Source organism: Cervus elaphus, chromosome 11 (genome assembly GCF_910594005.1).
Source record: "Cervus elaphus chromosome 11, mCerEla1.1, whole genome shotgun sequence".
Classification (NCBI taxonomy): domain Eukaryota; kingdom Metazoa; phylum Chordata; class Mammalia; order Artiodactyla; family Cervidae; genus Cervus; species Cervus elaphus.
Genome location: NC_057825.1, coordinates 30,773,606 through 30,789,693, shown reverse-complemented (window position 1 = coordinate 30,789,693; position 16,088 = coordinate 30,773,606). Strand labels below are relative to the sequence as shown.

Below are 16,088 nucleotides of genomic sequence, written 5' to 3'. Positions count from 1 at the left end.
TTCCCCCGGCACACCTTTCCAGGGAGGTACACTTTTCCTTGTGAGCCTCCTGGGGGCATGAGTCATCGCACAGTCACAGCTTGGGGACCCAGTAAGACGGTCTTTCCTCGCAGGCGCCCCTGGCTGTGGAGACATCCAGCTGGCACAGACTTTGGGATTTGAGAAGAGGCTCCAGCACCTTGAAGGGCAGCAAGAGCTGATTCAATGAGGCCCCAAACAAACGATATGTGGCTAATAGGAGATGGAATAAATAGGAGATATGCCTTTTGGGACAGTGTCAGAAGTTTGGATATCTGTTTTTTAAGTCAATGTGGCAGAGATCCAAAGGGCTCCTGCACAAGGAGCTGGGAGACAGTGGAAAGTGATGTGGCTGTTAGTCTTCAGGTTTTCGGTACGATGGCACCTTCCGCCAAATGCAATGGTCTCATTATTCCAAGTGGCTGATTGCCAAGCCACCAGCCCTCCATCAGCTCAATCTGTCAGCTTCCTGCTTGGGAAGGATATGCTAATGACATGCAAATGACCCCACAGAGTGAGGCGCTCGGCTATCATTTATCCAGTAACCACAGCTACCACAATATACGGCCATAAAGTATTAGACCCGGTTATTTATATAATGATATAATACAGGTTTGTCTATGACACTGTTGTTTTAATCTATAATTATATAATCTTGCTCGAGTCCTGTAATGCTGTAATGTAATGTAATTATCATGCGCCATACATCTTATTCATTATCGATATAAGAGTGATTTGTACCATTAGTGCTTCCTGGGGAACAAAGCGTCCTCGTGTCTGTCCCCATTCCCCTGACCCTCCTGTCACCCAGAAGTTTTCATCATCGCTGCTGTGTGGCACAGAGATTGACCAAAGGAGATCTAGCTCTGTTCCCTGGGGAGCCAGGGGCATCCCTCCATGCACCCTCCACCCAGGGGTCTTTAGGTCTGCCTCCTGTCCCTACAAGGACAGTTGACAGATACCACTGGGCTGGGGAAGGGCTCAGGGCACCGTGCCCTGGACTGCTCCTCAATCTCCGGGAGTCCCAGGGGGTCTTGCTCCTTCTGTGCCCCAGCTGATGTTTCATAGAAGAACAAAGGCTGAGCCAGCCACCAAGGCAGTCTGGTATCGGCTGCTCCTGAGCATTAGAGCACTGCTCCTGGGCCCAATGGGAGTGGAGCCTGTCCCCCCTCTTGGTGCATTTGATCCTTGAACAAATCCCCGTATTTATCAACAAGTATAAGTTTGCAAAATGAGTAATCTGCATCTTAGGAGATTAAAAATAGCTGACAAAAGCAAGACAGGATGACAGATCTAGCTCAGTTTACTCCTACATAGAAAATGTCTCCTTTTCATGTGTTTATAGTGGATGACAAATGACTGGAAGCTGGTGCTTTCAGAAAGCTTGGGGCTTGATGGGCGTGCAGTGGGTCCCACCGAAGGCTGTCAGCACCAGGGCTGACCCAGGTTCAACAGCAGTATTAATATCTTCATAATCACACAGGGATTCCCCATTATCTCCAAATCAATATGACAATTAAATGTTACTGAGCCATCTCTGGGCTCCACTTGGGGGAGTTAAAAGCCCACAGTGAACATCCAGAGCCTGTGTCACTCTGAATCTGTCTCTGCCGTAACATTTGTCAAATGTCCAATTAGCCACCGAGGGAAAAAGACAAATTGAGGGGTTTGTGTGACTCCACAAACAATAAGCTGTCACAGGGGGGAAGATGTGCTTTCCGTGGGAGTCGATGTTGTAGGCCAGGATGGTGGGCTAGGCTGTGGGATCCTGTGAGTGTGCTCAGTCGTGTCCAGCTCTTTGCAACCCTTTGGACTGTAGCCCTTAGGCTCCTCTGTCCATGGGATTCTCCAAACAAGAATATTGGAGTGGGTTGCCATGTTCTCCTCCAGGGGATCTTCCTGACTAAGGGATCAAACCCAAGTCTCCTGAGGCTCTTGCATTGCAGACAGATCCTTTACCTGCTGAGCCGTTTTAGAAGCCCCTAGGGTGTGGGAAGAACATGGGAAAAGGACTCCAGTAATCTTAGCTGTGACCCCCCCTGGGTTGAAACTGGAGGCCAGCTCAGGCTAACTTGCCACTCTCTGGGTCACTAGATCCTGGGAAAGCAGGTCTGTACCTCTGACTGCTGCTGACTCACAAAGCTGTTGGAGCTCTTCCTGCAGCTTCTCTCCAAGGTGTCTGTTGCTCAAAGGCAAAGAGTGTTTCTACCCGGAAAAGTGCCCCCCTCCAGCCACTGGCCCTCCTGCCTGTACCAGATCTTTGTTCTAAGTGAGGCCAGATTTGAGAACTGTCATGAGGAAGCCAGCCCAGGACTTCCAGCAGAGGGCAGGCTTTATACACACGACTTCCACAGAGAGTTCTAGAGAATTGGCCAGGCCTGTGTGCAATGACCCTTTCCTGTGTTATTACTACAAGCAGATTTCCCAGGATGTATGGGATGGAGGGAGGAAGGGAGTGTCCCTGGGGTGTCACGTCCACTTGGTAGGGACATGGCAATCACGTTTGGATGATGGTTCTAGCTTAGTCCTGCATGCATGCTCAGTCATGTCTGACTGTTTGTGATCCTATGGACGGTAGCCCACCAGGCTCCTCTGTCCATAGCCTTCTCCAGGCAAGAACACTGGAGTGGCTTGCCATGCCCTCCTCCAGGGGATCTTCCTGATCTGGAGACTGAACTCGCATCTGCCTGTGTCTCCTGCACTGCAGGCGGATTCTTTACCCACTGAGCCACCTTGGAAGCCCCTTGCTTAGCCCGACATCCCAGCATATCTTTGGGCTGCTGCTTCCAGTCCTAGTAAGATCCCTAACTGCCTGGTCAGGACAGCAGCAGGCCCACCCCGAGCTTTTTCACCACTGGATCTCATGCCTCCAGCTTGTCTGACCCCCTGATTGGGACAAGAGTGTCCCGTCTCAGTGACGGGGCAGTTAATCACTCTTCCTGCTTCCACCCCACCATCCTGATTCCTCTCCCTCTGCTGGCAGGAAGAGCCTGGACTATGGCCTTTAAATGTCCAGCTTCCAATGGGTCTTAATTGTGTGGGGGTTGAGGAGTAGAAGTGATGTGCTTTCTAACTCTTGGGGGACATCAGAGGGTGCCCCTGTCATGACCGTGGCCTCATTACCTCTCCACGTGGTCCACGTTGCCTGCCACACCAAGTCCCCCGAGGGTGTAAATCTTCCCGTCGTATACAAGGCTGTTGTGCCGACAGCGGGGGACCGTCATCCTGGAGACGAGGTTCCAGTTATCGAGCAGGGACATGTAGCACCAGACATCGGCCAGCGTCACCCCTGATTCCATCCCACCTGTGGGCAGTACGGGAGGGAGGTCCAGAGAGTGGGCAGGGAGTGAGGAAAGGCCCACGGCTGGGAGGCCCAGCCCCGGGGGCGGGAGGAGGCTTCACGTGCAAAGTAGACACTTCTGGGCCTTGTGTCTTCCTTAGCCATGATGTGGGGAGAGGAACCCAGGGGAAGTCTGTGCCCTGTGCCCAGCCCAGCCCTGAGGGGGCCTCACCTGAGAGGTAGATGTTGTCCCCGGCACTCACTACACTGAAGAACTCGCGGTCATAGAAAGGCAGTGAGGCCAGCGGGTACCACTTGTTGTTCTGTGGGTTCCAGCAGGTGACAGCCACCAGCGAGCGCTGGGTCATCCCCACCATCTGACGGCCCCCCACCAAAACGATGACCTCGGCCACACCTGCAGGGACACGGAGGGGCACCCTTGGGACAGCCTGACGCGGTGTCAGTGTCTGTGTCTGTTCCTCCTGGGGGGATCCACCCAGAGTCGGGCTGACGACAGGGCACCTGCCTTGGGGGGGTTGGGGCGGGTCCTGCCATACCTGCAGAGAGGCGGGGCCGCGTTCGGGGCGTCTGCATCTCCTGGCGGGCGTGGGGCAGCATGTGGTAGCGTTTGGCCTCGTTGACCAGGTCCCGACATGCTTCCGATGACTTGATCAGCTCCTCATTGTCCACCACGTTGAGCAGGTAGCTGGGGTGGATGAACGGGAGGCGGACCACCGCCAGCAGCTCCGCCGCATACTGCGGGGTCAAGGAGACACGGGATCTTCTTAGATCATAAGGTCGCACCACCTCACGTGAGCCGTATTGAGAAGGGAGAAAGGAGGGATGTGGGGCTGAGTGCAGGGATACTTCTCATCTGCATTTGGCTTGGGAGTGCCAATACTGAGATAGAGATGGTGGGAGCTCCCAGCAGCTGGAGGCGAGAAGGGAACCCAGGGGGAGGTCTCTGTGTTGGGGCTGACCCTGGGGGTCTCTTGAGTACCTCCTTCCTGCCTCCTCCTTCACCTGGGTCGTGGGCCTCTGTTTCATACCAGGCTGCAGGGGACTGAGTGAGGATTCTGATCCTCAAAAAGGTGTGCATGGGGGCAGGAACTCAGGAATGGGTGGGAGGGCCCAGGAGAACCGATGGTGATCATTAAGCTTGCAAGTCATGACCATTCCAACCTGTGCCTCTCCCCCTCACCAGCAACCCCCTGGAGTGGCACCCCACTGGACACCACCCCTGAACTGAAGACTTTTCAATGACTGATTTGAATCCCCCTCTTGTCTGGCAAACTCTTTGCTCATCACTGTAGTTTCAACAAACAAGTACTGGTGATGACTCTATGCCATTCACTGAGTTTGTTTTCGGAGGTGCAAAGGCCAAGTATGACCCAGTCTCTGGCCTCCAGATGTACACAGTTTCATGGCAGGGAGAGGATCGACCACATCAAAGGACTCTTCCCAAAGAAGAGTCTAGTGAGGGGTGGTGGGGATGTGGGAAAGGAGGCTCCCCAGAGTGGATGATGTCTGAGCCTGCTGTGGGAGGATTGCTGACTTCTCCAGGCCTAAGGTGAAGGAAAAGGAGACCATTCAAAGCACACACAGAGGCACTGGAGTCTGAGAGAGCGTGGTGGTGCATTTGGAGGGACCTATCTCAGTAAGGACCTACGTTAGTAAAGTAATGCTCAAAATTCTCCAAGCCAGGCTTAAGCAATACGTGAACCATGAACTTCCAGACGTTCAAGTTGGTTTTAGAAAAGGCAGAGGAACCAGAGATCAAATTGCCAACATCCACTGAATCATTGAAAAAGCAAGAGAGTTCCAGAAAAACATCTATTTCTGCTTTATTTACTATGCCAAAGCCTTTGACTGTGTGGATCACAATAACCTGGAAAATTCTGAAAGAGATGGGCATACCAGACCACCTGACCTGCCTCTTGAGAAACCTATATGCAGGTCAGGAAGCAACAGTTAGGACTGGCCATGGAACAACAGACTGGTTCCAAATAGGAAAAGGAGTACGCCAAGGCTGTATATTGTCACCTTGCTTATTTAACTTCTATGCAGAGTACATCATGAGAAACGCTGGGCTGGAAGAAGCAGAAGCTAGAATCAAGATTTCCGGGAGAAATATCAATAACCTCAGATATGCAGATGACACCACCCTTATGGCAGAAAGTGAAGAGGAACTAAAAAGCCTCTTGATGAAAGTGAAAGAGGAGAGTGAAAAAGTTGGCTTAAAGCTCAACATTCAGAAAACCAAGATCATGGCATCTGGTCCCATCACTTCATGGGAAATAGATGGGGAAACAGTGGAAGCAGAGTCAGACTTTATTTTTGGGGGTTCCAAAATCACTGCTGATGGTGATTGCAGTCATGAAATTAAAAGATGCTTACTTCTTGGAAGGAAAGTTATGACCAACAACATAGGTAGCGTATTAAAAAGCAGAGACATTACTTTGCCAACAAAGGTCTGTCTAGTCAAGGCTATGGTTTTTCCAGTGGTCATGTATGGATGTGAGAGTTGGACTTTGAAGAAAACTGAGTGCCGAAAAATTGATGATTTTGAACTATGGTGTTGGAGAAGAGTCTTGAGAGTCCCTTGGACTGCAAGGAGATCCAACCAGTCCATCCTAAAGGAGATCAGTCCTGGGTGTTCACCGGAAGGACTGATGTTGAAGCTGAAACTCCAATACTTTGGCCACCTCATGCGAAGAGTTGACTCATTGGAAAAGACCCTGATGCTGGGAGGGATTGGGGGCAGGAGGAGAAAGGGACGACAGAGGATGAGATGGCTGGATGGCATCACCAACTCAATGGGCATGAGTTTGGGTAAACACTGGGAGTTGGTGATGGACAGGGAGGCCTGGCATGCTGCGATTCATGGGGTCGCAAAGAGTCGGACATGACTGAGCGACTGAACTGAACTGAACTGATGGAGCTTATTGGGACTCCCCTGGTGCCTCAGCAGTAAAGAATCTACCTGCAATGCACGACATGTGAGTTCGATCCCTGGGTTGGGAAGATCCCCTGGAGGCGGGCATGGCAACCCACTCTAGTATTCTTGCCCAGAAAATCCCATGGGCAGAGGAGCCTGACGGGCTACAGTCCATTTGTGTCTAGCAGAGTCAGACACGAGTGAAGTGACTCAGCACACACATGGAGTTTATTCTTGTTGGATGCAGAAGGCTTCCATTGAGGGGTTGAGTAGTAGACAGGGAGAAACGAGACTGGAGAGGTCAGCTGGGTTCTGGCCTCTGCTGACCTCAGGCTTGGTTTGCTAAGGGCTGTGTAGTGCTTCCTGCAGAGCAGATGAGGGCACTCATGAGAAGTTAAATTTTTTAAATTTTAAAAAATTTTATTAAAAATTTTTATTTGGGCCACATTGCTTGGCAGCTTGGCATGTGGGATCTTAGTTCTCAGACGAGGGATGGCCCTGCATCTCTTGCGGTAGAAACGTGGAATCCCAACCGCTGGATCACTAGGGAATTCCCTCATGGGGGTTTTAAACAGAGAAACCACAGGACCAAACATAATTACTAGGAAGACCAGCAGGCTTCAGGGATGGGAATGGATTTGGAAGGAGGAGACTGAAGGCAGGGAACCCTCTCAGGAGATGACTGTGGTCATCCTGATGAGATCAGAGGGCCTGGAATGAGGAGAGAGAACTTGGCCCTTGTAAGAGGAGGCAGCCATGGCAGCACTGTGTAGCTGTGCTACAAGAGAAGGCGTGGGAGGACCCGGTTTCTGCCGTGGTTAGTGGGCAGAACTGTAATAAGGAACCCAAGAAGATGGGTAAGTCGGGGGGTTTGTGAATGAGAGGGGCTTGGGAGACACTGGCTGAAGGGGTCCTGTAGACAATCAAAGGCAGAGGTCTGGGCTGGAGGCAGATCTGGGGATGTGGTAGATGGTGGTGGTCACTATTGCAGTTGCCTAACTTGTCTTCCTTCCTCTGAAAATGAATCTTGCTCCATCTCCGCCTGGTGGATCAGAGGACCACCTTCTCCTGGCCCAGTGACTGGGGCCGGCGTGGAGAGCCATCTCTGCGTCCTGTGTTCACTTGATGCTGTGGGTCCAGTTCCCGCCCCAACCCTCCTTCCCTTGTGCCTCTTCTTGCTCCATGTGCAACAAGGTGGGCCCTGTCATCTGTCACTCAGCTGCCTCAGCTCTTGCTGGGCTCCTGTCTCCCTGCCCCATTTTCCCATCTGTGCTTTCTGGGTGGACTCTGAGCTCTCCTAAGAGCCACCTGTGTGTCTGCACTAACTGTGGGGGGGCTCCTAGCACTTTAGAACCCAGGCAGTCCCACTCAAAGCAGGGATCCCAAATTAATTCCCATCCCTGCAGCCTGCTGGTCTTCCCAGGAATGTTTGTTCCTGTGGTTTCTCTGTTTAAAACCCCCATGAAGGAATTCCCTAGTCAGCTGGAGATCCCCGGGGCTGTGCTTGACCTTCTGTGTCTAAGGGACTCTCCTGGGGATCCTGCTCTACCCCTCTGCTCTGGACTCTGGCTCTCATTCCCCTAGCTGTCCCTTCCAAGGGATTTGCCTTCCCTCCTGACAGGCAAGCGGTGGTTTCCCGTCTCCAGCCTGGTTTCCATTCAGTCCAGGTGCTCCCTCCCCTCTCAACTGCCAGAGCCGGGGTGGGGCTCCTCCTGCTGCATTTGAGGGAGCCCAAGGCACCTGACTCAGGCACACCCTTCTCTCCGCAGGGCCCTGGTGATGCCCGCTCGACCCTGCAGACTCTTGGTTGGCTTGGGTCTCCTGCAGGTGCAATGCCAGCCCTCGAGAATCCTCTAGTGCCTGATTTCTCTTCTCTCATCCCCCTTCACCCCTCTGCACCGTGTGAGCTGGTCTGGCCTCCCTCTGCAAGCCCACCGGCTCTCACATGCTCCCACTGCTGGTTAGAATAGGCGGCCCCAACTCCCTGCTCCAGATACCCTCCCTCACCAAGAGGGAGAGGGGCGCAAGCTGGGGCAGGTGGGGTGGGCCCTACCTGCGCACGGGACACAGGGTCCTTCTTGATCCACTTGATGACGGTCTCATACACTAGCTCCTCGGCCTTGGTGTTGAGGCTGTCATTGGAGATGTAGGCGATGAAGTCATCCTTGGAGATGCTGAGGATCTCTTCCTGGGCCGCCACCTCGGGGAAGATCTGCAGCGCGAAGGCCTTAGCCATGTGGTAGAGCTCACTGCACTGCATGGCCTCGGCCATGGCCAGCACCCCCAGGCAGTTGCTGGCTGTCAGCTGCTTCTCTGGGGGCAAGAACACAGGACAGCACCGCTGACTGCAGGGGAGGGGTCCCTGCCCGTTCTCGTCGCCTGTCTCTCTGGACCCCTGTCTGAGCCCATGTCCTTGTGACCTGCCTTCAGCATCCAGAGTCCCCATGAGCACATTTCCTGTGTCCCTGGAACTTCACACCCATTTTCTGGGTTTTCCTCTGCCCCGTCTCAAACTGACTTCCCTGAGGCCTCCCTCGGCAGAAGGACTGAGACTGAGGTATGGGTTGTCAGCAGCAGGCTTAGAGCTTCCTCACTGCCGGGGCACAAAGGAGGCCTGGGCTGGGGGCAGGGATCACACTGAGGCTTAGGGTGTCTTCCGTAACTGTGACAGACAAGTTGGGGGTCACAGACTTCTACTTCAGTGTCATGACAGCAGGAACACCCCTCATAAGCCCACCCACCATCTCCCATAGGGACTCAGCCTCACCCAACCTGACCTCCAGACCTGGGGTCAGTCTGGCCAGGGTTCCTGAGATCCAACTAATGGTGATTCTAATCTAGACATGGCTGGGTCCTAGGGGGCCCTTCACCTTTGTGGACTTAACTCTGGAGTCATAGTTCCTGACTCTTCTAGATGGTCCATTGCCCCAAAGTCACATCTTAGGCCCCTGGCCATCCCCTGACCTGCCCCCACCCCCATCTCTCTCACTCCACCCCCAGGCCGCTTCTGGAGACTCCCATCTCTGCCCTTCTCGCTCCCTGCTCTCACCCAAACTGGGCAGCTCCAAAGTGTAAAGTGAGCACGTTCTCTGGGTTGAGCCCTTGATGGAAGCAACTTGGTTTAGTGTTTAGACAACAAGGCTGTGAAGCCAGGGCCTGGGGCTCCCATGAACAGACCATTCACACAGGCCTCTTAGCCCATTTGTTCTCACAAGACTGCCTGTGGGCCCAGTGTGGCATCTCTGGCCCCCGGGGGAGCAAGGCAGAGAACCCCTCTGTCCACCGGTGAGCAAAGGCCTCTGCCCACAGTTATATGAATGATCATCTTAAATCTGCTGGGAAATCCAGCTGCAGCCCCAGACGACCTGGCACGGCCCTCCCCACTCAGTCCTTGAATGTTTTATTCATTGGTGCTGCTCCCCGCGGCTCACCAAGAAAGGACACGCAGACTTTGCAGAAGGTGTGGAACTGGAACTTGCTGGCCGCCTCCAGCAGGGTCTTGGCGTTGGCTGAGTCGATGACCAGGGAGCCCGTGTACACAAACTCCAGCAGCAGCTCCAGGACGTCGGCCTGCAGGTTGGACAGGACCAGTTCCAGCTTCTCCCGGCCGCATTGGCTGCCGTCTTGCACCGACCTAGGCACAGAGACCAGGGTGTCCTTACCTGCCGGCCCGCGGCCATGGCGCCGCCTCCTCACAGGGCTGGGTCTCCCTGCACACCTCGCTCACAGCCCTTCATTTTAGGACTCAAGGGACACGGCCAATGACACACCTGAACCTAGCGACCTGACACGGGATCTGAAAGAGAAGAGTCTGACCAGAGACGCCCAGAAGAACAGAAAACCCTGCTTATCACTACTCGGCATGTCCATGCAAAAAAAAAGATGCAAATCAAAAAGCATGAGCTGTGGATGGGGACGAGGACTAGGACTGGCCTCAAAGGGAAACAATACGGTTCGGCTCTGCTGCTGGCCCCGGCGTCTCTGCCAATCACGGCCAGCAGGTCCGGGGCCCCAGGGGCCTGGTCTGCCTCAAATGGGAGAGTCTCCAGAGTGACTGAGGCTCCCGACCGGCTGTGATCACAGCCGACCCCTTGATCACTCCAAAGACTGAGGGCCCCAAGCCACCCTGGAACCCCGACTCCAACCCCTCCTCTTTCCCCAAAAGCATATTGTTTCCTTTTAGGCATGGAAAGGAAGCCCTTCATGACATTGCTTTGAAACTGAGGACGAGACGAGATAGACGGACAGAATGGTTAGAGCCGGGAGGAGGGGAAGGGAACAACCAAGGACTTCCGCCACAGACAGCCAGCAGCCATGACCTAGGACCTGGCCCGGGGCGGGGCCCTCCTGCCACATGGAACACGGGGTCAGAGGTCAGAGTGGCCTGCGTGTAGAGTGTGCATCGGGCTTGTGAACTGGGGGGAGCGGGGGAGGGACACAAATATATAAATATGTTTATATCTGGTGTCTACAGAAATACAAAACCATTGCAAAGGCTCCTAAGGCTTGGCAGCCGCGCCCTAAAGCTGGACCTGGAAGGAAACAGATAAGATGAAGCAAAAATAACACCAATCGAGAAGTGACCAGGAGGAGAAACACCCAGAATGTTAAGAGTCAGGAGGCAGGGTTATCAGAGGTGGATCGGCTTGGCACCCGGTCTTGGCTGCTCTGACCTGTCCTGGTTCCCACACTGAGCCTGGTCCTGCCTGGGGCTGCGTTCAGCCACGTGACTGGGAAATGACCGCTGCATTCTCCCTGTCCCTCACCCCACCCTGAGGAGGCCAGGGGCCCAGACTCTTGTGACTGGCCCCTTAGGTGCCCCTGTGGCTGGCCTTGGGGGTGTGGAGGTGTCAGGCAAGCAAGCAGGCTGGCCCAGAGAGGCCAACTCCTGTGTGAGCTGGGCATAAGGGGACCTGGGTGCCCCAGCTCTGCCACCCACAGCTGGGCAGCCTTGGTCTCTCTGGCCCTCAGGCTCCTCTTCTGCAAAACAAGAAGACTGGACTGGATGAGGTCTAGAGTCCTGTGGAGCATTTCTGTGACAGAGGCTGGAAGATGCCTTCCCGATGACTCTGCTCTACATGACAGAAACTGAAATGCCACCATGAGCACAACATTCTCTCTGGTTAGGCACTGGCCTCGCAGGGCCTTTGCAACACAAACATGACCCAGGGGGGAACAGGTGAAGCTGTGAGCCTGTATCCAGGCCCCTCCTCCCAGGGTACCATGCTGGTCCCCCTCCAAAATGGCTCATCCAACCAAGGGCCTGAAGCATCTATTCTGCCACAAGTCCTGGGCAGGCCCAGAAACCTGAGTGGGAAGGTGTAGGCTAGACAGAGCATCTGAGCAGAGCTCCTTCTCAAGCCCATAGACACACACAGTTTGTGTGAGTGTTTAAGTGTCTTAACACACCTAGTCTTCAGCTGTCAGGATGGATTTCCATGCTTGGGTGACTTTGTTAAGTATAAAAATGGTTTATTATAGAATCACTTGAAACCACAGACATTCTGAACACCCCAGGCCTCAGGAGCCAACTGGTCAAACTCTTACTCTACTCTGCTTTCATTCCTACCTCCACTCTCTGCCCCCCTCCACCCCCAACACCGCCCTTCATGCTCTGGGGAAGTCACACTGGGCCCCAGCCAGGGCAGGGCTCATGAGGCCAAAGTAGGGCCACTCCCCTTCTCCTGAGGCTCCCAGCCCCCGCTGCCTCCCCCTATCTGGCCAGCTCTCCTGTCTGCCTGCAAACTCTCAGCACAAAATCAGAGAGGAGCTGAGGTGGGACTTTAGGATGTACACATGCACACACACGCATGCACACACATGCACTGAAATGCATGTGACACGTGACTCTGAGGACCATGGAGTCACCCTGTGTGGAGGGGTTTTGGGCAGATGGGAGGCCAGTGGAGCCCACAGCCCCAAGTGATGGGTCTGGTGGGACCTGTGTGGTTAAACTTGTGGGGAGATGCTTGTCTCGCCCAGAGTCTGAGCCAAGGAAAGGGTCCTGGGGACACGGTGCTGCCTCATGGCCGAGGAGCCAAGGGTTGCCCAGGGGGGCACAGGGGGATGTCGACCATGGCAGGTGTTGTCCAAGGACTGCTGCTCCTGTGATGCTCAGCTAGGGCTCTGTTCCCCCACATCCTGCACTCCCCTGCCATGGGGGCCACCTGTGGAGGGGAGTCAGCCACTGAGCAAAGGATCTGTGGGGAGTGGCTGGAGGTCCCCGGGGCCAGATGCCAGACACTGTGAGCTGAACAACCATTCCCCCTGGCCACAGAGGAGCACTTGGGGATGTCATGGAGACTATTTCGGGTGGTGGAGTTCAAGATCTGGAGGAGGCGAGGCCCCTGTCAGTGAGGCCTCCTGCAGCTCCCTTGCACAGCAGGTTCATAGTCCACACCGGCGCTCCTGGGTGGCCCAGGCAGCCGTGGGGGCAGAGGGAGGCCAGCGGTCACCCTCCGTCCCTGACCATCAGACTATCTTGGGACAGGACCTCTGTGCTCCGTTGGCCTCTTCCCTCTGAGCAAGGACCCCCTGGGAGGCATTACCCTTGAAGGGTGGCCCTGATCACCAGTGGGGAGCTGTGTCTCCCTAGATGACCATTCTGTCCCTGTCCTAAGCTGTCTCGTGGGCTCTGAGCATCCCATTCCCCTCAGCCCCACAGAGTATCTGGGGAGCTGCTGGACAATTGGGGTCATGACATGACCTTGGAGAGAGGGGCAGCAGGGCAGGAATGACAGCCTTGGCAGGGTGGGGCTGTGGGCCTGACACTGGGGGCAGGAGCATGAGAGTGAGGGGCAGGCTGGAGCTGTCCAGGGCACGGAGGGGCCACGGGTTCTCTCAGAAGACTAAAACTTCCTGGGGTCACCTTCTCCCAATCAGGGGTATGTCCCCAGGGTATGGGACACAGGCTCTACTTGGCAGATCTGGCAGATCTTGGTAGATGTGCTGGGAATGGCTTACCCCAAATATTAGGATTTTTGTGACCCCACCATTAGCAATTCACTCGTTCAGGATAAGAACCACCCTCTTCAGAATTCAGGACAGAATCTCATCCACCTCCACACACCTCAGAGATCAGATGCATTCATTCTGCAAGCTGGATCTGGAACTGTTGGGGCAGCGGGTAGTGGGGGTAAACATGGAGCAGGGATGGCTGTGGATGGCACCCTGCTCCACTCAGGAGGGTGACCCCACCCAGGACTCGGGATGTGTGATTCTCTCTCTCTCTGCTCTTCTAGTCACGCTGTTCTGTTCTCCCAGAAAAGGGTGGGCCCGCCACCCACAAATGCCCACCTTCTCAGGGAAGGAGGGGGAAAGGCACATGGCTAGACTATTGCGTTAACTCTGCTGGGTTCTCCTACATGCCAGGTCTGTGCCACTCAATTGCAGAGATCCTTTTAGCTGGAGAGGGGGCTGGAGTGAGAAGCCCAGCAGCTACACATGGGGCTTGTGAAAATCAACCTGCACAAAATTTGTCCATCTGTTTTCATTTACTATGAAAAGAGGATAGAGTTCTAATGTGCTGGTGGCTCCAGCAGGCTTAGTGAGAGGAGAGAGAAGGTAGAATGCCAGGTCTCTGTCTCATTTGGTGAGACATGGGGGCAATGCTCCTTTAGGCCTGGGTGTTGTCTCCCACACTTGTGGCAGGGAGGCAGGGCCCCTGCTGTCTCTAAAGAAGAACAGACCGGTCCCCTCTGATGGGGCCTGCAGCCCACCGGTCCAGTGAGTGCAGCCAGTGCCCCTACTAGCACCAATGGTCCCCCAGAGCTCCTTGGCTCCTGGGGGACAAGTGAAGGGACTTCTTCATGAAAGGCAGACCTCAGTCCTGCTCAGTGGGGTTGAGAAGTGACTCGACTCAGAAGGCTGCCTCCCCAGGATCCCACTAGGTCTTGTTCAGTCACCAAGTCATGTCCGACTCTTTGCGACCCCATGGACTGCAGGATACCAAGCTTCCCTGTGCCTCACCATCTCCCGGAGTTTGACCAAGCTTATGTCTAGGTCTAGTCTGCTCAAAACATCCTCCTTCCTTCCTGACACCTGGGGCTCAGCCCACTGTCCTCCTCTCCACTCAGTCCTGCTGGTGTTCGCCCTCCAGCCTGGGTGCAGGTGGGGCCTGGTTGTTACGCAGCACTAGGCTTCATGTTGTCCAAAGACAGGGCTGCAGCTCCTTTCCCTGCTGGGCTTTCACCTGATTGTCGCGGGGACTCAGAATGGGCACAGAAGGATGATGTGACAGCCCTGCCATCTCATCCTGGGCTTTGTGCTGAAACTCCCCATGGCCTCGTGTGCTCTTCTCCCAGCCTCTCTGAGCGTCCTCCAGCCCTCACTCCAGTGGACACAGCCCCTTCTGGGTATGGGGGAGAGGGCTTGTCTCGTGGGGGCAGGGGTTATATCATTTCTTGGGCGGATTCTGTGGCCAGTTTACAAGCATTTATAATATACATGCACACACACACATACACACAAGGTCTGCGTCTCCTTTTCTTGCATACTTCTACACTGTCAACCCTGAGATTTTACTTCCCCCTTCCTTACAAACTTTGTGCAGGAGTAGAAAGGACAGTTTTGTTCTTCCCTGGGTCAGCAAATGGGTGATAGAAAGAGCATGAGGGCCTCAGTTCGAATCCCAGATCTACTGGTGACTTAGAATTCCCTTGCCTCAATCCCTTCATCTGTAGAATGGGGGCACCTGCTCGCCAGTTCAGTGGGGGCGGGGTTTGCAGGGTGACATTAAACATCTCAGCAGGTCTCCCTGTGGGCTGGGTCTCGCCCTCATCAGAGGAAGAAGACTACAGTTTGAAACTAAATAGGGGAAGATGAAGAGCAAAAGGCTGCTGCAGCCTCAGCAAAGGTATAAACCCAGGTGAAGGAGGAACAGATGGATTCAGCCTGGAGGCTGGAGAATGGGGCTCTGGGCTGGGGGCTGCTAGGGGGTTGCTGACAGGCCTCTAAGCTGAAGAGGCTGGTCCAGAGAACACTCTGATACCTGGCTTTCCCACTCCTGGTCCGATTGTCATCTTTATGAACTGCAAGCCTGAATATGACACCCCCAGGTTTAGAACAAAGCCCTGGGAGCTGGCTCCTGCCTTCCGCACCGCCTCGTCCCCTCCTTCTTCACCTTGTACTTGGTGTTGCGGGGATACCCGCTCACCTGTGCTGCCATCACCCTCTACTGTCCTGAGGCCCCAAGCTTGTCTGCCTGGCCAATTCTTCTCTGGGTTCAAAACCCAGGCCAGATGCCACCCTTATCCCAGGGGCCGTCTCCAAACTCCCCTCCCTTGTAGAGTCAGGCACTTGGCCTGGGAGCCACCAAGCCTCCCCTGCTGTTTTCGTCCTGCACTCCCAGTCACACTTTATAGTTTCTTCCTTCCCAGACCGTGGGCTCCCCGAGGGCCAGCGTCCATCTCATCTAGCGGTTCCCTGTACCCAGGAGGGGCTCCTGCTTGCTTGCTGGGTGAAGAGTAGGGAATGACTGGGCTCCCCATGTCTGGTCTGTGGCTTCAGGTGAGGGCGTCGTACTGGGGTTGGGGCTGATTCTGGGATGGGTCCTCATGGGGCCAGAGTGAGGACCTCATCACCTGCGCTAGGCTAAAGGCCAGAAGGAGGCCAGCCAGAGCCCCCAGGCCTGGGGGTCCCAGACAACAGAAGGAGGGCGCCTGCCCCTGACAGGGCTTACCTAGGCCCTGGGGAAGGGCAGGGCCAGGGTGTCATGGCCCACAGATGGTCCCCACGCCTCTGCCTGTGTTAGTGCAGCTGCCTGAGAGGAAGGACCCTGCGTGGGGTTTGGCAGGCAGGGCCCTGCTCTCCTGTTGGGTCATTCTGTCTACCGCACACTAAGTCTCGGGGTCA

At 54.8% G+C, this 16,088-nt stretch overlaps 1 protein-coding gene across 6 annotated transcripts in view; it reads right to left on the bottom strand.

Annotated features, from left to right (window-relative positions):
* Positions 1 to 16,088, bottom strand: part of KLHL29 (kelch like family member 29) — a 326,752-nt gene that overhangs the window by 7,567 nt on the left and 303,097 nt on the right. For all 6 annotated transcript variants that reach the window (XM_043917266.1, XM_043917268.1, XM_043917263.1 and 3 more), the window contains 5 exons: positions 9,668 to 9,870; positions 8,290 to 8,549; positions 3,856 to 4,054; positions 3,531 to 3,713; positions 3,142 to 3,322 (listed from right to left, as the gene is read on the bottom strand). In XM_043917266.1, coding sequence (XP_043773201.1) covers positions 3,142 to 3,322; positions 3,531 to 3,713; positions 3,856 to 4,054; positions 8,290 to 8,549; positions 9,668 to 9,870 — 1,026 coding nt within the window. The remainder of the gene's footprint in view (positions 1 to 3,141; positions 3,323 to 3,530; positions 3,714 to 3,855; positions 4,055 to 8,289; positions 8,550 to 9,667; positions 9,871 to 16,088) is intronic.